This window comes from Pseudomyrmex gracilis, unplaced genomic scaffold, assembly GCF_002006095.1.
Source record: "Pseudomyrmex gracilis isolate BER0280 unplaced genomic scaffold, ASM200609v1 scaffold_14, whole genome shotgun sequence".
Lineage (NCBI taxonomy): Eukaryota > Metazoa > Arthropoda > Insecta > Hymenoptera > Formicidae > Pseudomyrmex > Pseudomyrmex gracilis.
The window spans coordinates 611,857-631,614 of record NW_018020598.1 but is presented as its reverse complement, the minus strand read 5'-3'; the positions used below and the strand labels follow the sequence as shown (position 1 = coordinate 631,614).

Here is a 19,758-nt window from a genome sequence, read left to right as displayed (position 1 = left end):
TTTGCCCTGACCGTACTTTTTGTCGCGACAATCCTCGGCACGTGATGCAGCGCGCTTGTCCCTATTCGTTTGTCCCTAATCGCGACGAGAAGACGATTGTGTGTGTTTTTTTTTTTTTTTTTTTTCTTATTTTATATAGCTTCAACTTCGAGTCCGCAATTCGCGCGGCTATGTCAAAGCGGTGCACTTTCCAATTAAACTCTTGCGAGCAACAACAGTCAGTTAATTGCGAGTTCGCATTAATTGAGTCTATGTCATCTAGACACCAGTCGATTACAGTGTCCTATTAACGAATTAATAGCGTTCTTTTAATTTGTTATTATACTTGAAGCGTGTTACATAGTATCTAGCACGATAATATCCGTCTGTTAAATAAAAAATGTTATAGTTAAATTATTATTATAATAAATGCAGAAAAAAGCGCGAAAAGAGAGAAACAGATCAGACATGATCGCGAAAAGATCCTCGGATGAAGATATTTCGGGACTTGTTGTTTCGGGATACACTATCATTACGGGTGTTAAAATTACATCCTGCTAACGCGGTTAACACCACCACCGCGCGTTGATCGCGATATACAAGTTCGGCGGTGAAACGATCTTTCTTAAAGGGAGTGGCCATTCGCAATAATTTGCATACAGATTGGATCAAAGGCTCTCGGCCGTGAGATCACAATCAACCTCGTCCTCGTAATTCTGTCACCAATTATTGTTATTATTGTTATTATAACTATGTTTTCGAAAAAGCGCCCCGTCTTTCCTGTAATTTTCCAATTAACGACAAGCGTCGAGCCATCGTCGATTTTTACACGCCCGTGTAAAATGACAACCGGCAGTTTGCCGCTATTTTATCTCGCGAGACGGGGTGTAATTTATTTTTTTTAAACGAATTTCGAGCTAGTTGACTCTTTTACGACACCGCGTTGTGTACAAAAATCGTATATTATGCATGCGTGTGTCAACACACAGGATACGAAAATTTGTTTAGCTGTCCTAATCACGTGCGAACACTCATTAGATATACAAAGCGCTGTTTGTTGAACCACTCATTTAAAAGCGAGATTGCATCAACACGCACATCACTCGAGTGTGTACACGCCTTTTAATATCGTCTTACAAACATCGCTTCATTCGTGTAATGCTCCCACCCGCGGAGATGATATGCACCAGCCGCGTGTGTAACCGCGTATGTCAGAAGTCACGGGAAGATATGGAAAAGGAAGAAACAAGAAGAAGTGCCGGACACGCGAGAACTTTAATCTCTCTCGCGCCGAGCGAAACGAGAAACGCGCGAAACGAGTTATCGCGTTATTTTATCATCCCTGTGTTACATGCGCGCGCGCGCATTTTACGATGCAAAGGGCAAGGAAATGCAAATTCTATTAGCGTACAACGAGAAGAGAAATTTGAGTAATAATTTTTCATCTGAAAATTTCAAAATCGCAAAATTTCTGTGCGTTTGTGTGTTACAAATGCCGAGATTGTCGTATTTTTAGAAAGTCCGTTGCTATCGCGAAAGAAGCAGTCGTAAAAATCTACGAACTGAGAACGATAAAAAAAAAAAAAAAAAATTCACGCTCATCAGAAGTTCCCGCACTGCTCTATAAATCGTGTCAGATAACAATTCCGTTATCTGGCGTCATAAAAAATGGCGTAACGTGAGAAAGTTGGCGATATCCCGGCGTTTGCGATTGCGGGCGCCAAGAGGCCTAAGTGGCGGCGTTTACCGCAGCAGCTGACGCTAATTATGAGGCGCCAGATGTGAATGGCCGCCTTGTTTTGAGGTGGCACTCCGCTCTTTCTCTCGCTCTTCTCATTTTTTTCTTTTTTTTTTTTTACGATCTTCTCTTCTTACGCGTGCCACGATACGCGCCACGGAAACGTTGCATTTCCGTCTGCGGTCTTCTCAAGCGTGCGTGCAGAATGACTTATGACTCATTGATTCAAGTAGATCAGAGAGTTTTATGTTATTGTTCGCTCACAGAGACTCTATCCCGAGATCGTTAATACACTTAACCTTAATTGAATTAATTTACTCGTATGTTTTTTTCTCTTATTAAACTTATCACCATGTAAAATATATATCTGAGATATATGTAAATAAATTTATTAATAAAACCTTTTTAGACCGAACGTATGCAGATCGAGGTACAAAAATTATTGTTGTCCAGGATGGTCGAAGCAACCGGAAACGGGTCTTTGTCTCATACGTAAGTAACATTAACTAATATTAACACTAATAGTTTATTTTTTAAATTCTAAATATATTGTATAACACACACATACACATATAAAACGAAAAAGGAAAATATAAATTAATAACTAAATTATACTTCATCGTATCAAATGTATATCATTATAATTAAATTATTTTTATTTAATTAAACGAAGGAAAGTAAAGAAGCTTTAATATGTAAAACCTAAGAGAGCGGTGTGCTGTGGCACTATACGATAGCTGCATTACTGGTAATAATGAAGCGAGCGAGACGCGCGACCGAGAACATATAATAATCCACATCCTTACGATCTCAAAGTGATCAAACCTATTGCGGAATATATTCGTAGAATAGAAAGCGGTTATTAATATCGCGCGCGAGAGGAACCACCTATATCATTATCGGTATTGCCCTCGGATGATGATAATGATCGACGCAATTACATAACGGACATATAGGCACTTATGCGACACGAGCCTAATCGATCGTCTCGAATAAAACTGGTTTAATGACCTGTTATGCGCTTCCTGTTGATCGCATTGTCTGGCAATGCAACCGCACTTTATCTGCAATCTACGTTCCGTCACTTTTCAACCGCTTGATAACATTATTCTCATTATTAATTAACTTATTGTTAATAAATTCTACATTACAGACGTTGCTCGCGACGATGTTCTGCTTCTTTTATAATGTTTTAATTTTAATTTTCTATACTTTTATATAAATTATAAAAATATGCGGTGTTTCTAAATGTTTAAGCAATTTGTGTGAGACGATGTGGACTCCTTGGAAGATGCGTGAGGCCTAATGTTTGTTTATGCGAGGACGGCAATCACGCGACTACGTGCGGCGGCGCGCAAAGTAAAAGTAAGATATAATATTGACCGACTTTTTTTATTTACATCACTTTATAAAAATTAATAATAATTTCTAATAAGCAAATGTAAAATCTATCTATTAATCTTGGCTATCAATAGTTAGTACACACGAGCCCGGAAATGGCGCCGATGGTCGTGGCGAGACCGGTAGATGTCGAGTTCCCTGCAGAAACGGAAAGTGCGTTGACGGTCGATGTCAGTGTCGCAGCGGATATCAGGGAGAATTCTGCAATGAACGTAAGTAACGGTCGACGCTGTATGTTGGTTTTTAACATACACATCTTGTGCCAAAATTAAAATTTATTGACTAAAAAAAATTATTGATCAGCTATCTGCCGTGAGCCTTGCTTGAATCAGGGAAGATGTATCGGTCCGGATCGTTGCGCCTGCATGTACGGTTACACTGGAAGACATTGCGAGACCGATTACAGGTACAGAAAAAAAAACATCTTTGATTACATTTTTTTTTTTGTTTTGTTTTCTAGTTACTTTATTTCACGTTACGTTTCAGAACCGGACCGTGTTACACCAAAGTGAAGAACGGCCAATGTCTGGCTAGTCTTCAAGGTGTGGTTTGCACGCGACAGATGTGTTGCGCCACCGTGGGCAAGGGTTGGGGTCACCCGTGCGAACGGTGCCCGGCTAGACTCGAGTGCGAACCGGGTTATATAAAACCTAATAATCAAGGTCAATGTGTCGGTAAGTTATGAATGTCTGTTTGCAATTAATAAAACTGGCACGTCGCGCAAATTTAGTTGACGAAATCCTCTCCAAAAAGTTTTGCACAGTTGAGACGAAACAATCAGCAAAATCTTCGCGCTTTCTTCAGATATCGATGAATGCGAAGCGATACCCGGATTGTGTCAGGGTGGAAAGTGTCTGAACACTCCCGGTTCGTTCACCTGCGAATGTCCCGAGGGACAAGCGAGAGATCTCGAGACCAACGAGTGCAAAGACAAGGACGAGTGTCAGGAGGAAGGTATTTGCGCAGACGGACGGTGCATCAACACCGTAGGCGGTTATTACTGCCACTGCAATCCGGGATTCATACTGAGCCAGGATCGCAAATACTGCATCGGTGATTATATATGCGTTGTATTAGAAAAATTATTGCAATAATAATAATTTTATGTATCTGTTTGTTGATGTTATCAACATGATTAATTGTCAGATGGCAGACAAGACTTGTGTTACACAGCGGTGAATCGAAACGGGCAGTGCAAGAATCGACTATCGATGAGACTGAGCAAGAAGGATTGTTGCTGCGGCAAGAACATGGGCCGTGGATGGGGCGATGAATGCTTCATCTGTCCCAGTCCTGGCAGCAGTAAGTACTTTCAAAAGAAAAATACGTATCTAATGCAATATTTTATAGAAATATTCTTTCATTTACTTTTTTGTCACGCATTTATTGAAGAAGAGCTACATGCACGAATTCGTCTCAAATCATACACTCTTTAAGCAAACTAATTTCGTTGAATCCAAACGAATGACCGAATCCGTAACTTGTCCGAAATCGGCGAACGTTATCAAGTATATACGAAAGCGAGCTCCACAACGACTGGCAGTTCTACAGGACCCACGTTATTGCTCAATTGTAGACGATTACAACAGGCTTTGCTCGCAAGGCTTTGATCAACTGGAGTCGTTCATTGAGGTGAACGAGTGCGTGCTGCGGCCGGACATCTGTGGCCACGGCCACAAGTGCATCGACACCAAAGAGGGTTACGAGTGCGAGTGCAATCCGGGATTTACGAGAAAGCCCGGCGGTAGATGCGAGGACGTGGACGAGTGCCAATTGGGATACTGTCAGGGCGGGACCTGCCGTAACTTCCCCGGTAACTTCACCTGCGATTGTCCGCCTGGATTCGTCGTTTCCGGCGAAGGCAGATATTGCACCGGTAATCGATTTACTTCGCAAATCACTCAAACATCTCGAGAAAATAGCTCGTTGATTGTTGTGCATAATGAAAAATTATCGGACTAATGTCTGTCTAGATCACGACGAGTGCCAGGACACGGGAATGTGCACCAATGGGTATTGCATTAACATGAACGGGTCTTTCAAATGTAAATGCAACGATGGTTACACGCTATCACTGACGGGAAATACTTGCATAGGTGAGAAATGTGGATAATGATTTGCAGAATAAATATTGCAGAGATGTTTCTCTTGACTTTATCGTCCGAATTTGTTGTTCTCAGATATCAACGAGTGTTCAGAAAATCCGAGGATCTGTCTGAACGGTCGCTGTGAAAACACACCGGGATCCTATCACTGTATCTGTCAGTCAGGTTTCACTCCTTCGAGAGATAACACCTTCTGTGTGGACATGGACGAGTGTTCCACCAGCGGAATGTGCGAGAACGGCAAGTGCGTAAACATGGAGGGTTCCTTCAAATGCGTCTGCGACTCCGGCTTCAGAATCGGTCCCGATCTTAGTCACTGCATCGGTATTGATTTTACAGATTATTATTAAACAAACGATTTAGCTAATTAACCAAACTGATTAAAAAACTACAATTTTTCAACAATCGCATTAATAAAATTTTGAGTTTTCGAAATTCTGAGTGAAATAAACTATTTTATTTATAATTTTTTTTATTTTGCAAGATATCGACGAGTGTCTGAGTTCACCTTGCCAAAATGGACGTTGCATCAACTCGCCCGGCAGTTTCCGGTGCGAATGTCATCCGGGATTCAATTTAGGTCCCGACGGCAGATCCTGTCTAGGTTCGTATTAAAAATTCGAGATCTGAAATCGAATCACAATTTTCACTCAAATATACACTGAACATTTAAACTATTTAACGAAAACAATTTCTCGGATGATTTCCCACGCTGGTTAGATACGAGAAGAGATCTGTGCTATTCGCAGTACAGAGACGGCCAGTGCTCCAATCCGACGTCCACCGCGGTGACGAAGTCCAGTTGTTGCTGTTGCACGGTGATTCTGGGACAACCGATGGGCTGGGGCAGCACCTGCCAACCTTGCCCGCTACCGGGTACCACGGACTTCGAAGCCTTGTGCCCGCATGGCGCCGGAGTGACTTACAACGGCGACGGTGAGAAAAACATCTCGTTCAGACTTTGAAGTTTTTAATTTAAAAAAATTGACAAACATCGCATTCAGCGGTTTAATTGTTTCAAAAAAGAAAAGAAAATATTTTTGTCAAACATTAAGATCTCAAATTTTAGAGTTCACTGACCGTTTCGTGAATAAATAATTTAACGCGGAATACGGCTATTACGTACTATAGATATCAACGAATGCGCCCAGAATCCTAACATCTGCGTGAACGGAGGATGCGAGAATCTTGTGGGAACGTATCGTTGCATATGCGACAGCGGATACGAGGTGGACGCGACGGGGAAGATTTGCACCGATATCAACGAGTGCGAGCTGGAGGATTCTCTGTGCAGCGGCGGCCAGTGTCGCAACACACCCGGTAGTTTCCAGGCAAGTTTTTCAACGATTCGTTGCTTCGCTCTTCAAAAAAGGAAGTACGCGTAATTAAGAGTATCACAATCGCGTCAACATCATTATACTTTGCTCGCAGTGCATTTGTCCGACGGGCATGAGATACAACACGCAAAACCAAATGTGCGAGGACATAGACGAGTGCGACGAGCTGGGTCCGGACGTGTGCTTCAACGGCGTTTGCATTAACGTTCCAGGAGCTTACGAGTGCGAATGTTCGCCGGGTTACGTTCTCGACAACACGGGCCACATTTGCATAGGTACCGATCGACATTCGTTTTTCCTTTTCGATAAACGGCGAAACAATCGCGAAAGAGATTAAGTACGACAAACGTGATGAGAAACAGGATTCTGACTTTTCAGACAATCGTCGGGGTTCCTGCTGGACCAAGATGGTGGACGGTCGCTGCGAGAACAACTTGCCGAGAGTGGCGTTACGCTCGGAATGCTGTTGCTCGGTCGGAGTGGCTTGGGGCAGTCCGTGCGAAATCTGCGATCACACTTTTTGCGAATGTTCGAAGGGCTACGCGAAGGTGGACGGCAAGGGTTGCGAGGACATCAACGAATGCGAGCTCAACAGCGGAATCTGCAAGGGTGGCGGCACTTGCGTCAACACAGACGGCTCGTATCGCTGCGAATGTCCACCCGGTCTCACCTTGGACACGACGCGTAAGCCGATAATAATAGAATCGTTTTCAGAAAAACACATTGCTTTTTATATTTTGCCACGAAGAAAATTATCGCAACTTGTAAAATCTTATCTTTAACTTTTGTAAATAATTGTTTACAGAACATGATGTAAACTTATTTTATAGGATACAGATTGTATGTTTTTTTTTTAACTTTTTCATCACAGACACCACGTGCACGGACACCAGGCAAGAAACGTGCTTCCTGGATTATCGCCACGGTCAGTGCGTCAGTCCGATCGAGGGCCATTTCTCCAAGAGTATCTGCTGTTGTTCCGTGGGTCGCGCCTGGGGTAACGGCAGATGCGAACTGTGTCCGAAAACGGGAACGCAGGCTCACACGGAGTTGTGCCCGCGCGGAAACGGATTCACCGAGCGTCAGGACATCAACGAGTGCGTCGAATTTCCGGGAATGTGTCAGAACGGCAGATGCAAGAACACAATTGGCAGCTATAGTTGCAGATGCAATCAGGGTTACGCGCCCGACGAGCACGGCATTAGGTGCATCGGTGAGTGGCTTCGAAGAAACTTTTCGCAGCTCTCGAGGATTCGAGCGCTTTTTATTGAGTAAAAAAAAAAATTTATTTCAATTTGATTAACTTGAACGCGTTTAGATATCGACGAATGCGAGATCACGCACGGAGTGTGCGGAAACGGCACATGCAGAAACACTCCTGGGAATTTTCAGTGCGACTGCAGTCCCGGTTATCGCAGCAATGACATCATGAAGATTTGCATGGGTATGACTTGAAAGAAATTTTAATTTCAAACGTTTTAAAAAATTTAAAAAATTATTTTGAGATAATTTATTTCAGACATAAACGAGTGCGAGGAGACGCCAGGGTTGTGTCGTGGCGGCATCTGCGTCAACACCGAGGGCAGTTTTAACTGTCAATGCCCGCCAGGGCACGAATTAGGTCCCGACAAACAGTCCTGCAAGGACATAGACGAGTGTTCGAGAACAAGCGGTATCTGCTCGAACGGCGTCTGCGAGAACATGATGGGCACTTATCAGTGCATATGCGACGATGGTTATCAGCAAACGGGGCTCAGGTCTCACTGCGAAGACATCAACGAATGCGCAGTCGCCAATGGCGGCTGCGAGGACATTTGTATAAATACACCGGGCAGCTTCTCCTGCACGTGCCGGTGAAGAATTCTAATCTTTTTCTAATTCTATCCGCAATTAATTACATTAACTAAGAGATTTGTTATTTTTCTAATTTTTATACAATTGAAATATTATTTTTTATAACAGTACTGGCTACGCTTTAAACCTGGATGGTCGAACTTGCGCGGACGTGGACGAGTGCAAGGAGAATCCTCGGATCTGCAACGGAGGGAAGTGCAAAAATACACTCGGTGGTTACGTATGCAATTGCACGAATGGTTTATTGCCCGGGAGAGATGGCGTATCTTGTATAGGTAAGTGCTTTGTTTTATTTCTGCTTCGTAAATCAAAATTACACGCGTCGTATATCTTCGAAAACACGTTGCTTTTATCAGATATTGACGAGTGCGCGACGCAACCCCAAATATGCGGGTACGGCGAGTGCTCCAACACGATCGGCTCCTTCAACTGTCGCTGCGAGGAAGGATACTCGGTGAAGCCGGCGGAGGGACCGGCGTGCACCGACGACGACGAGTGCCGATTGAATGCTTACTCCTGCAGCGAGTTCGCCGAGTGTCAGAACACTCAGGGTTCGTACATTTGCACCTGTCACGACGGTTTCACCGGGAACGGTATCGAGTGCTGGGACATCAACGAGTGTTCTACGAACAACGGCGGCTGCGACTCGAACGCGCATTGCATCAACACGGAGGGTTCCTTCAAGGTATACTTCAAAGAGCGGTGTCTTTGATCGCACTGAAGAATTCGAGTGGATTTTGTTCAAAACTGATGCTGTGATTTTTGTAGTGCGTGTGCGACGCTGGTTTTCGAGGCGACGGCTACAGCTGCAAGGACATCGACGAGTGCGCGGAGGACGATACGCTCTGCGAGAACGGCCACTGTCTGAATTATCCGGGCGCTTACCGTTGCGAATGCGAGATGGGATTTATGCATCCGGACGAGCACAACGAGCAAGCGTGCGTGGACATCAACGAGTGCGAGATGTTCAGTAATTTGTGCGTGTTCGGTCGATGCGAGAACATCTTCGGCATGTTTCGCTGCGAGTGCAACGAGGGTTACAAGCTGGACGGCTCCGGCGGCAACTGCACCGACGTGAACGAATGCGAGAGCCCGCAGTCCTGCCAGTACGGCACGTGCATCAATACGCAGGGCAAATATATCTGCCGGTGTCCGCCGCATTACGAACTGGTGGAAGCCGGAAATGCCTGCGTCGGTAGGTACACCTGCGTCGAGATTTCGAGTGTCGCGCGTATTTGGGTTCCTATAATTTCTGTCCGTTTATCTCACGCAGATAGACGTGAATCTTTGTGCTTCACGGGTTACGAGCACGGCACGGGAAGACCGCAGTGTATCTTCGAGGTGTCGTCGTCGGTGACGAAGGCGACCTGTTGCTGCAGCATCGGCACTGCCTGGGGCAATCGTTGCGAGGAGTGTCCCCAGCCCGGCACGAAGGAATACGAGCAATTGTGTCCGAGCGGACCGGGATACAGACCGAATCGGGTAACCGTCATTCTGGAGGACATCAACGAGTGCGAGGAGCACGAGAACATTTGTCAGAATGGACATTGTACCAATACTTTCGGTAGTTTTATGTGCTCCTGTAACGAAGGCTTCGTCTTGGACGATTCCAAGACCAATTGCATCGGTAATGGGAATATATACGAAATATATTTTATTTGCTCGGTGCAGCGGAATGTTGTTAACTGTACAAAAATTTATTGCAGATATAAATGAATGCGCGTTGCATCCGCAAATATGCGGCGTCGGATATTGCATCAACGATCAAGGGAAATATCATTGCGAATGTCCCGAAGGATACATGGCAATGCCCGGAGGAAGTTAGTGCAATTTATGATATAAATATATATACGTCTATTTAATTATAATAATTTTAAAATAAAACTTAAATTTTTTAATCATAAAATGCAACGAATATATGTATTCTTAGAGGAGTGTGTCGATATGAGAAAGGAATACTGTTACCTCACCTACGATGCCGGCCAGTGTCTGAATCCCATGGTGCAGCCGCAGACGAAAATGCTGTGCTGTTGTTCTATGGGCGCTGCATGGGGCAATCTCTGCGAGAAATGTCCTAACGAAAGAACTCGTGAGTGTATAAACAGTTCGAAACTTGTCGCAACGCGAATGTAACACAAACTATCTTTGGCTCGACTTCGCAGGTGAGCATGAAATTCTGTGCGGATTGGTGCCGGGTCAAATCATGAACCCGATGACGAATCACACCGAGGAAATCGACGAGTGCTCCCTGATGCCGACAATGTGCACTCACGGTAGATGCATGAACACTCCCGGCAGTTTCGAGTGCCAGTGCGATCGCGGTTACGTTTACGATCAGGATTCACATCAGTGTATCGACGAAAACGAGTGCCTTCAGGTGCGATTTTCGATATTTCAGTAAAATAAAAAAAATATATGTAATAAATAATTTTTATATAATCACAAAACATTTTAATTTCTACGATGTGACATGATTAATTTTGTGGGACTTAGATACCGAATCCCTGCAGTGGAAATGCGCAGTGCATCAATCAGCAAGGCTACTTCGAATGCGTGTGTCCTGTCGGCTACAAACTCGGTCCCAGTCAACGCGACTGCATCGACATCGACGAATGCTACGAAAGACCGGGTATCTGCAACAATGGAGCTTGCAGCAATTTGCAAGGTAGCTTTCAATGCGTTTGCTACACCGGCTTTTCGTTGACTCGCGACCGGGACAATTGCGTCGACATCGACGAATGCCAACGCAATCCAAACATATGCAACAACGGCACCTGCGTCAACACTTTGGGCTCCTACAAGTGTCAGTGTTATCAGGGATTTAAACTCAGTCCGAATAACGATTGCGCTGGTAAGTTGCTGTCAAAATATTTTTGATTTTTTACTTTACAACAAACATGGATTTCCAATTTTTAAAAAATTTATTTCAGATATCAACGAATGTCGAATAATGCCATTTTTGTGTCGCAACGGCCGATGTCGAAACACGATCGGCGGTTTCGTTTGCGAGTGTGCGGATGGTTATGTGTTGGCGCAAGACGGTCAACATTGTCGCGACATCGACGAATGTCATGAAGTATATTTTCTTAATATTTTGATATATTTGAAACATTTAATTTCTAAAACTAACTTACTTGAAAAATATCGAATCTTTTCAGATACCGGGTTTATGTCCATCTCCTGGAAAGTGTCAGAATCTCATGGGATCTTACATATGTAGCTGCCCGCCGGGATACGAACTGGATCATACCAGAAAAAAATGCGTGGGTCCGTTTAATCTTTCATTAAATCGTTGATTACGCGTTTGTCAAATTGCAACTTTTCTAAATACGATTTACATTTTAATTATTCCTAGACGTGGACGAATGCGTCGAAACGGCAGATATTTGCGAGAACGGTCGGTGCATCAACACGGAGGGTGCTGTAATCTGCGAGTGCCCCGTCGGATATGAATTAAGCGATAAACCGAACTCGATGAAGTGCATCGACGTGAGAGAAGAGCAATGCTACGACAATTACAGACGAGGCCAGTGCACCTTCCCGCGGAAAGGCGGCATGACCAAGAAACACTGTTGCTGCACGATGGGCAAAGCTTGGGGCCGATATTGCGAACAATGTCCGCCGGAAAATAGCGGTAGAGATTATTTTTCCAGCAACTTAAAATTTTTTTAAAAAACCAACTTTGTAACCGGAAAACCGATAATCTTTCGTCGCATCTTTTATTTATTTTTTATATTTACTGCAAAAAGTTAATACGTCTATTTAATTCTTTATTACAAATTTATACGCAGAGGAATTCAAGAGGTTGTGTCCGGAAGGATCGGGGCGGGACGACACAGGAATCGATTTGAACGAGTGCCTGTTCATGCCGGACGCTTGTGCCGGTGGCGAATGCATCAACACGGACGGCTCGTTCCGATGCGAGTGTCCGACGGGATACGTGTTGGATGAGACCGGGCGAAGGTGCGTGGACAACAACGAGTGCCTGAGCGTGCAGAACATCTGCGGTAATGGCACATGTCGCAACATCGACGGCGGTTTCGAGTGTTCGTGCAGCGACGGTTTTGCGCCAGGCGCCAATCAGGTCTGCGAGGACGTGAACGAGTGCCTGGAAATGGGCAATCAGTGCGCCTTCAGATGCCACAACGCGCCGGGATCCTTCCGTTGCATCTGTCCGTACGGATACACTCTGGCACTCGACGGACGCCATTGCGTAGGTAATTGAAAACAAATTCTCGAAACAACGTTAATTCCCACGTAAGACACGTGAAAAATCGTGTCAATTGAATTTTGTTTTGACACACAAATTTTTGTTCGCAGATGTTGACGAATGCGCCACGCCGGCGAACGATTGCAGATTCCAATGCAAGAATTTAATCGGCACTTTTATGTGCATCTGTCCTCCCGGATACCAGAAAATAGGAACGGCCGACGAGTGCAAGGATATCAACGAATGCGCCATCAACTCCGGTCTTTGTCAACACGGCCGTTGCGTGAATCTGGAGGGAAGCTACCAGTGTTTCTGCTACGACGGCTTCGAGCAAAGCTCGGACGGAAAATCGTGCATAGGTAGGAAATAAAATAAAAGATAATAAATTTCAGAATATATAAACAAATTAATTAAAAAATTTTATAAAACAAAAAAATTGACGAATAAAAACGTAAAAGACGTAAAAATGTGGACATTGCAAGAATGAAATATTTTTTTATATGATTAGATCGAAGAGTCGGTTATTGTTTCTTGCAAACGATCGGCGGCAGATGCACCGCCAGAACCTCGGAATTGCGTACGGTCACGAAGATGGACTGTTGTTGCACCATGGGAGCAGCGTGGGGACCGCACTGCGAGATTTGCCCGTCCAGAGACTCGGACAATTATAACGAACTTTGTTTGGACAAAGGGTTCTCTCTAGACGGACAAGGTAAACTGATTATAATATAAAGATCTCGCTGTTTGCAACGTATACGTAAAAATTTTTTTTTTTCCAGATATTGACGAGTGCAAGACTATACCCGATCTTTGCAGAAACGGTCTGTGCATCAACACTCTCGGTTCTTACAGATGCATATGCAACAAGGGCTACAAAGCCGACAAGTCTGGCACTCAGTGTATCGGTGAGTTTTCTTTCAACTTTGCAAAAATAATAAATGTTTGTAAGATCACGTGTAAATACAACGAATCGAAATCGCAGACATTAACGAGTGCGAATTGACGCCAAAACCGTGCAAGTACACCTGCCAGAACACCGAAGGCAGTTTCATCTGTTCGTGTCCGTCTGGTTTCATTCTGAATCCGGACGGCGTTAGCTGCAGGGATCTGGACGAATGCGCGACTGGGAATCACTTGTGCCAGCAGAATTGCATAAACACTCCGGGAAGTTACACCTGCGGCTGTCAGGAAGGTTACATCCAGCAAGGAGACGCGTGCCACGGTATCTACATCTTCTTTTTCTTTTTTTTTTATTATAAAATTATAATCACAGTTTTTATTTAATTATTCGTCTTTGTATAATTTTATTTTTACTACTTGTGTTCGTTAAATATATGATTTTCCTTCCGAAGATATAAACGAATGCGAGCAATCGAATATTTGCCCGAAACCCGGAAAGTGTATCAACACTCTCGGTAGTTTCCAATGCATTTGTCCGAGAGGTTTCAAACTGGATCATTCCGGACGATTTTGCACCGATCACAATGAGTGCGCTGACGATGTCACTTGCGAGCACGGTTGTCAGGTACGCGCGTCACTCGTCATTATCACTTTTCGCACGTAAAAAGATTAATCACAATTCGCAAAAAAACCGTTACTCAGTTTTTAAGTTCTGGTTTCTAGAACTTCATGGGTAGTTATCGCTGCGGATGTCCGGAAGGTTTCGTTCAGCATCTCTACTACAATCAGTGCGTAGACGAGAACGAATGCAATTCATCGCCATGCGGCGACACCACTTGCATCAATATGATCGGCAGTTACAAGTGCGGTTGCCCGGACGGTTATCAGTTCGATAACAATCTGGCGATTTGTGTACAAGTACGTGATTTAACAACATTTTGTCGCAATATTTTGTGCACAATAATTTACTTAATTTTTATTTTGCTTCGTTTTTATCTTGCTCTTGTGCAGGTGAGCGCCGGATGCGTTGGCAGTCCTTGCGCCTTCGGATGCATTACAAACGGAGCAAGTGGATTTCTCTGCAGCTGTCCCACCGGTTATCAGCGAATAGGACAAGTGTGTTTTTTTTTTTCAAATTGCGTATTCGTCTTTATAAAAATTAACGATGTGCATTTGAGAAACAAACTGATATTTTGTTGTAAATATTTAAGAAGATTAAAAAATTTGCTTGTTGTTTCGTATTACAGGGCCATTGTTTGTCCACCATTACTCCTTTATCTCAAGGACGTTACGACGAAGATATCAGCAATGTGCCGACTTTCCAAATCAATCCCGATCCTTATCACATACCACCGGCCGACGATAAGACGATCTCAACGGAGGGATGCTTCTCGTGCAAAGTTTGTATATTTTGTTTAGCTTTTATTTTAGTTAAAGACTATAGAATAATACACAATCTTTCGTATTAGATAAATGGAAAAGGGCGGCACAGAAGAGGCGCTAGAAATAGGACGGTAGACGAAGAAACGAAGACGAGGAAAAACGAGATAAAGAAACAACGTCGAATTGGTAAGCAAAAGAGGCACCATCACGGAATGGCACACGTGCTTAAAATCAATTTGCGTCAAACGAGGCACCGCACGCGAATCATCAAGCTGCAGTCCGCCATCAAGGTAATTATATCGTTTATAATTTTAATTGGATTTTACTGTATACGTAACAAAAGTCTTTGATTATCGAGTACTACGTAACAGTTCAGCTTGGGTTTATAATAATTTTCAATTAACACTGAGCAATTATATTCTCTTGACAAAGGGCGAAGATATGAATTACACTATCGCGCGTGGCAACGACGGCAATCACTTCGAAATCGTCAGGCAACGTGGCATCTCCGCTTTACACTTCCGCCATCGGCTGAAGAATCCTGGAGAATTTTACATAGTGATCCACGGTCGTCCAGCAGAAGCAAAGACTTTAAGAACGGAATGGGAAAAACCTCTAACATTTACAGTTCATCTTATAGTCACGAAATAAGTCGCGAGGAAAGAAATTAATTTAAATCGCGCGAGAGAAGACACCATACCTAACACAGTGTGTTACGCTTTTTCTTAGTCAATTTCGAGCTACATGGCAAAGTATTAAAAGTATCGCAAATGCCAGCGTTTTATGTATAAGAAAGGATATGGGGAGAGCAATTGAGAGAGAAAATATCCTTGCGCAAGTAGGAATCTTTAAAGTATATATAGAACAAAGATTAAGATAAATGATCGTTAAGTGCCTTGATATTTTTGTGTTCATTGCGCACAAACTGCATTATTTAACTGCCGGATAATAAAAATATATATTTTACAAGCAACGACGATTTTTTTACGATATGTCATGTGACGATATTTGTGACACTTGTGACACTGCCAATTATGCCTATCGAGAAGAGTTACAATATCTATTTACTAATAATAATTCTCCATGTATTCAAAAGGGTTCTCTTCGAACTCACTGCCTACACTTACATTACGTAAATACAATTATTAAAAGTAATGCGCTAGAAATGTACAAAACATTAGATTACAATAGCTTATAAGCAAAGAGAACACGCATATATACAAAACGTAACTTTATATATTTATGAATTTTATGTACAAAATTAGTATATTTTGTGCTTAAACTTTACACAAAGAGACTTTTTTTATATACAATTTTATATATATATATATATATATATATATATCATCGCTTGATTATAAATTATACAACAGTTTGTGCCTACGTTATTAAGAATTTTAATTTTTATGTATGATAATAATACTAGAACACACATGCCACAGGACTGGTAGATATAATAAACATCTGAATAGAAACTTCTCTCAGTCGTTTGAAAGCGTACCGAACTTGTAGGTCATGTCGTGGACATAAATCTTTCCCGGATACAGCATGCAAGATGCAAAATGTTTCACGTTGATAAGATTAGGATGATTCTGCGGCGATAAAGCAAATCCACCGTGACGACGATAAGGGATATTTCCTTTTCCACGAATTTTTACGTCAGTTTTTCTTTTCATCTATTCGAAATATAATAGTTTCAATTGGTTTTTAACAAAAGATTAGAACTCTTTTAATTTTGTTTTCCAAAATGTTATATTAGAACCAAGTTCAACAAAGAATTGAGAAATTAATGAATATTTGTTAGTTATTGAAATACTCAGTACACGGATTGACGGTAAGAAGTTATTTAGTTTTTAGGTTTAATTTTTTTGAAATTTTAAGCTACGATGCTTATTAGTTTCAAACACTGATTTAAGTTCACACTCACCAATTCTAAAGACTCAACTCGTGCGTTTTCGCAATCTCCCCGTCTGTGATCCTTTAAATCGGAAAAATAAACGCGTTCGGAATCCGGTAACTCATTGCCCGTATAAACGTGCAACACGGGGTGATTTGAATACACTTCCAAAAATCGTCCGGAAGTAGGATGCACAATTCTTTTTATACATTTTAATAAAAATCAAGCAACAAAGCATTGTATTATACAATGCGCTTTTACAAATATTATAGAAGTTATTACATTAGTTAAATTTAGAGAATCGATTTCTCATTATCAAAAACAATTATAGATTTAAAAGACTCGGGAAAGTTATAAGTATATATGATTACCTTGCGTGGAAACGGTAAGTCCAGCAACTCGGACTATTGACACACAGACTGTGATTGTAACCTCCGCCTGGTATATCGTACAACCGACGTCGATTCAACTGTGCGGGTAAGCGCAGCTCTAGTGATGTACCATCGACAGGAGATATGGTGCCGGTCGGTAAGTTTTTTGCATCTATAAGGAGCCAACTGTTGGCATTCACCGTGAGCACGTGTTTCTCTAGTTCCTTAGAACCCGCACTCTACGTTCGAATAATAAGTCAAACTTTAGAGTGCAAGTTTTTTAAAATTACAAATTGAATAATATCAGTAGTAAAAAAGTTCTCTTTTTAATTATATTTATAATTATATGTATATTTTTTATTTTTTATTTTATTGTTCTTGAGCTAAATATTGTTCTCAATAAAAAAAAAAAAATTCACTTCAAATCTTACGTGTCCGGCGAGATTAAACAAACAGTAATTGGTGACATTGGCGGGGGTGAATTTTGTGCTGGTGGCGCGGACATTAATGTGAAGTTGATTATCATCCGTCCACGTGTATTTAACTTGGGTCAACATGTCACCGGGATAACCCTCGCTGTTATCTCGACTCAGATGCGACATCACCTCGTCGGAAAATACAACAATAAACAAACAAAGGTTTTAACACATTTTTGGCTAATTTTAGGAAATAAGTTTACATCCTACCACTTGATTGTTCACTATTTGCGACTGCCAATTGACATTGTCGAACGTTCTCCCGTTATACCCCTTTCCGATCTCATCATTGATCGACGAAAGATGCGTTGCATCATGGAATTTCAAATTAGCAGAAATGGGATTAGCAACACGGCCGATGATGCTTCCCATATATCTGTTCTTCAAATACCCTGATGTAATATATATTGACAACAATAATAAAAATTACTTAAGACACAAGTATTAACGATTTAAACAATTTGATCAACAACGTCATTGATTTTACCGTTCATGTCATCGAATCCTAGGACGACATCGGCCAGTTTACCTTCTCGATTGGGAATCCTGATCGATTGAATACTAGCGCCCCAGGATATCAGACGAACAGTTGCGTTGTTTTTATTCATCAGAGTGTACCTGTTCGCGTCAAACAATGTATTTATATAAGAAGTTAATCAGTTAATAACTTAATTATTAAATAACTGAAATTATTCTTTTTTGATATCTTTTAGCTTGATTGTTATATTTTATATTATGCTTTTTATGCTAAAACCATAGCAAAAACAATCTATTGTTCCCTATACACAGTTATCGTTTTTTTTAAATCTTTCCTGAATTTTTAATTAAAAAAATAATAAATTCGAGCAAACGCTTTCCTATTTTTCTAGGTAACCTTGTAATAATTTTTTACTACCTTCTAATAATTTCGTACGGTTTCTTCAACGCGGCACTGTATGGTCTTGGTACACGTCCAAAGCCATCTTCTTCGATCAAAGTGGTTTCGAAAGACATGATTTAGAAATACAGGAAAATAAAAAAATTATAAATTTGTAATAAAAACTATAATTGTATAAATATTACGTGAAAATTTGAAAAATTGTTTCAAAAGAAACGTTTAACCTCATTTATAATGATTTATTAGCTGAAGTTAGCGATGCACGCAATAGCTGCGTTTATGAAAATGACGAATCTTCTGGTATTCAAGTAATAATTTATAAATCAGATTGGACAGGTCTAAAAATATCATTAGAGTCGCTTAAAAGTTTTTATCACATATATCATAAAAAATATATTTCTTTCTCAATCTCTAATTTGACATATTGTGAAGAGGACGTCTATGATTTTACAATTGACGAATCCTTCCGCCTGCATTCTCATCTTCATACAGGAGGTGTCGTCGGGGGTGTCGCTAAAAATCGCGAATCGCGATGGTGCGATTCGATTATCCCGAGGGATATACGGCGCCTTTTATCGTCCCGGTGCACGTCGATCGGGAGTCTCTCCCCGCTTCCACCGCGCGCTTTAGAAACAGTCGATAGAAATAATTACATTAATGGCGTCGCCGACAAGAGAGAGAGAGCAGCGCCGACAACCCCCGGGCACTGTCGCCACCCTCTCTCGTTCTCCGACGCTCGCGCTCTCGTGTGTCGGAAGGCATCTCAAATGGGAGCGGAGAGCAGGCACCTCTCTCTCGGCGAGAAGCGTAACGCTCTTCTTCCACCCCCGCTATATCGCTGCGAGTTATATACAGAATGGCGCGCTCGCACCATCTCGCGCGGCGCAGCGCGCGGTGCGACGCGAGCCCGCGCGCGCTTTCTTCGTCACAATAGCGTAATGCCATTCTCGACGCGGTAACGCGACAATGGCGCCGCATCCCGCCGCTGGAAAGTAATTATCTTAATGTTCTGACGAGCCGGTGAGCGCGCGCGCGCGCGAGCGCGAACGGAATAGAGACACTCACTGGGAAACGACGACAACTCGTCGAGGGTTGGCAGATCTCGGGGGCGGATTCGTCTTGCGACAACCCCGTTCTTATCTCCGTTAACACTGAGCGGCGGAACGCGATCGATGTGTGAAAACCGTGAATCCTGATGACTTGCTCGTTGGCATATATATTGCGCCAAAG

The 19,758-nt window shown here is 42.4% G+C and overlaps 2 protein-coding genes across 3 annotated transcripts in view; one reads left to right on the top strand and one right to left on the bottom strand.

The window, feature by feature from the left end:
• Positions 1 to 16,202, top strand: part of LOC109863907 (fibrillin-2-like) — a 20,931-nt gene extending 4,729 nt beyond the window's left edge. Inside the window, exons 3-42 of the mRNA XM_020444578.1 lie at positions 2,127 to 2,209; positions 2,975 to 3,082; positions 3,193 to 3,330; positions 3,422 to 3,524; positions 3,605 to 3,792; positions 3,923 to 4,171; positions 4,265 to 4,420; positions 4,695 to 4,994; positions 5,092 to 5,214; positions 5,299 to 5,547; positions 5,708 to 5,827; positions 5,944 to 6,159; positions 6,355 to 6,554; positions 6,655 to 6,835; positions 6,939 to 7,244; positions 7,432 to 7,773; positions 7,879 to 8,004; positions 8,080 to 8,413; positions 8,523 to 8,689; positions 8,771 to 9,099; positions 9,183 to 9,609; positions 9,688 to 10,041; positions 10,121 to 10,234; positions 10,345 to 10,503; positions 10,577 to 10,791; positions 10,908 to 11,265; positions 11,345 to 11,490; positions 11,573 to 11,681; positions 11,770 to 12,048; positions 12,206 to 12,631; positions 12,735 to 12,983; positions 13,133 to 13,336; positions 13,404 to 13,529; positions 13,607 to 13,846; positions 13,977 to 14,149; positions 14,248 to 14,442; positions 14,536 to 14,640; positions 14,772 to 14,924; positions 14,994 to 15,197; positions 15,340 to 16,202. Coding sequence (XP_020300167.1) covers positions 2,127 to 2,209; positions 2,975 to 3,082; positions 3,193 to 3,330; positions 3,422 to 3,524; positions 3,605 to 3,792; positions 3,923 to 4,171; positions 4,265 to 4,420; positions 4,695 to 4,994; positions 5,092 to 5,214; positions 5,299 to 5,547; positions 5,708 to 5,827; positions 5,944 to 6,159; positions 6,355 to 6,554; positions 6,655 to 6,835; positions 6,939 to 7,244; positions 7,432 to 7,773; positions 7,879 to 8,004; positions 8,080 to 8,413; positions 8,523 to 8,689; positions 8,771 to 9,099; positions 9,183 to 9,609; positions 9,688 to 10,041; positions 10,121 to 10,234; positions 10,345 to 10,503; positions 10,577 to 10,791; positions 10,908 to 11,265; positions 11,345 to 11,490; positions 11,573 to 11,681; positions 11,770 to 12,048; positions 12,206 to 12,631; positions 12,735 to 12,983; positions 13,133 to 13,336; positions 13,404 to 13,529; positions 13,607 to 13,846; positions 13,977 to 14,149; positions 14,248 to 14,442; positions 14,536 to 14,640; positions 14,772 to 14,924; positions 14,994 to 15,197; positions 15,340 to 15,558 — 8,473 coding nt within the window. The 3' untranslated portion in view covers positions 15,559 to 16,202. The remainder of the gene's footprint in view (positions 1 to 2,126; positions 2,210 to 2,974; positions 3,083 to 3,192; positions 3,331 to 3,421; positions 3,525 to 3,604; positions 3,793 to 3,922; positions 4,172 to 4,264; positions 4,421 to 4,694; positions 4,995 to 5,091; positions 5,215 to 5,298; positions 5,548 to 5,707; positions 5,828 to 5,943; positions 6,160 to 6,354; positions 6,555 to 6,654; positions 6,836 to 6,938; positions 7,245 to 7,431; positions 7,774 to 7,878; positions 8,005 to 8,079; positions 8,414 to 8,522; positions 8,690 to 8,770; positions 9,100 to 9,182; positions 9,610 to 9,687; positions 10,042 to 10,120; positions 10,235 to 10,344; positions 10,504 to 10,576; positions 10,792 to 10,907; positions 11,266 to 11,344; positions 11,491 to 11,572; positions 11,682 to 11,769; positions 12,049 to 12,205; positions 12,632 to 12,734; positions 12,984 to 13,132; positions 13,337 to 13,403; positions 13,530 to 13,606; positions 13,847 to 13,976; positions 14,150 to 14,247; positions 14,443 to 14,535; positions 14,641 to 14,771; positions 14,925 to 14,993; positions 15,198 to 15,339) is intronic.
• Positions 1 to 18,717, bottom strand: part of LOC109863912 (aldose 1-epimerase-like) — a 24,392-nt gene extending 5,675 nt beyond the window's left edge. Inside the window, exons 1-7 of one of the 2 annotated variants that reach the window (XM_020444586.1) lie at positions 18,547 to 18,717; positions 18,139 to 18,269; positions 17,862 to 18,043; positions 17,607 to 17,780; positions 17,176 to 17,414; positions 16,835 to 17,003; positions 16,240 to 16,583 (exon numbers count right to left, since the gene is read on the bottom strand). In XM_020444586.1, the coding sequence (XP_020300175.1) occupies positions 16,389 to 16,583; positions 16,835 to 17,003; positions 17,176 to 17,414; positions 17,607 to 17,780; positions 17,862 to 18,043; positions 18,139 to 18,269; positions 18,547 to 18,644 (1,188 nt within the window). In that variant the 5' untranslated portion in view covers positions 18,645 to 18,717 and the 3' untranslated portion in view covers positions 16,240 to 16,388. Of the gene's footprint in view, positions 1 to 16,239; positions 16,584 to 16,834; positions 17,004 to 17,175; positions 17,415 to 17,606; positions 17,781 to 17,861; positions 18,044 to 18,138; positions 18,270 to 18,546 lie in introns of those variants that run through there. The other variant, XM_020444585.1, reaches the window with a different exon arrangement.
• Positions 18,718 to 19,758: the final 1,041 nt, after the last annotated feature.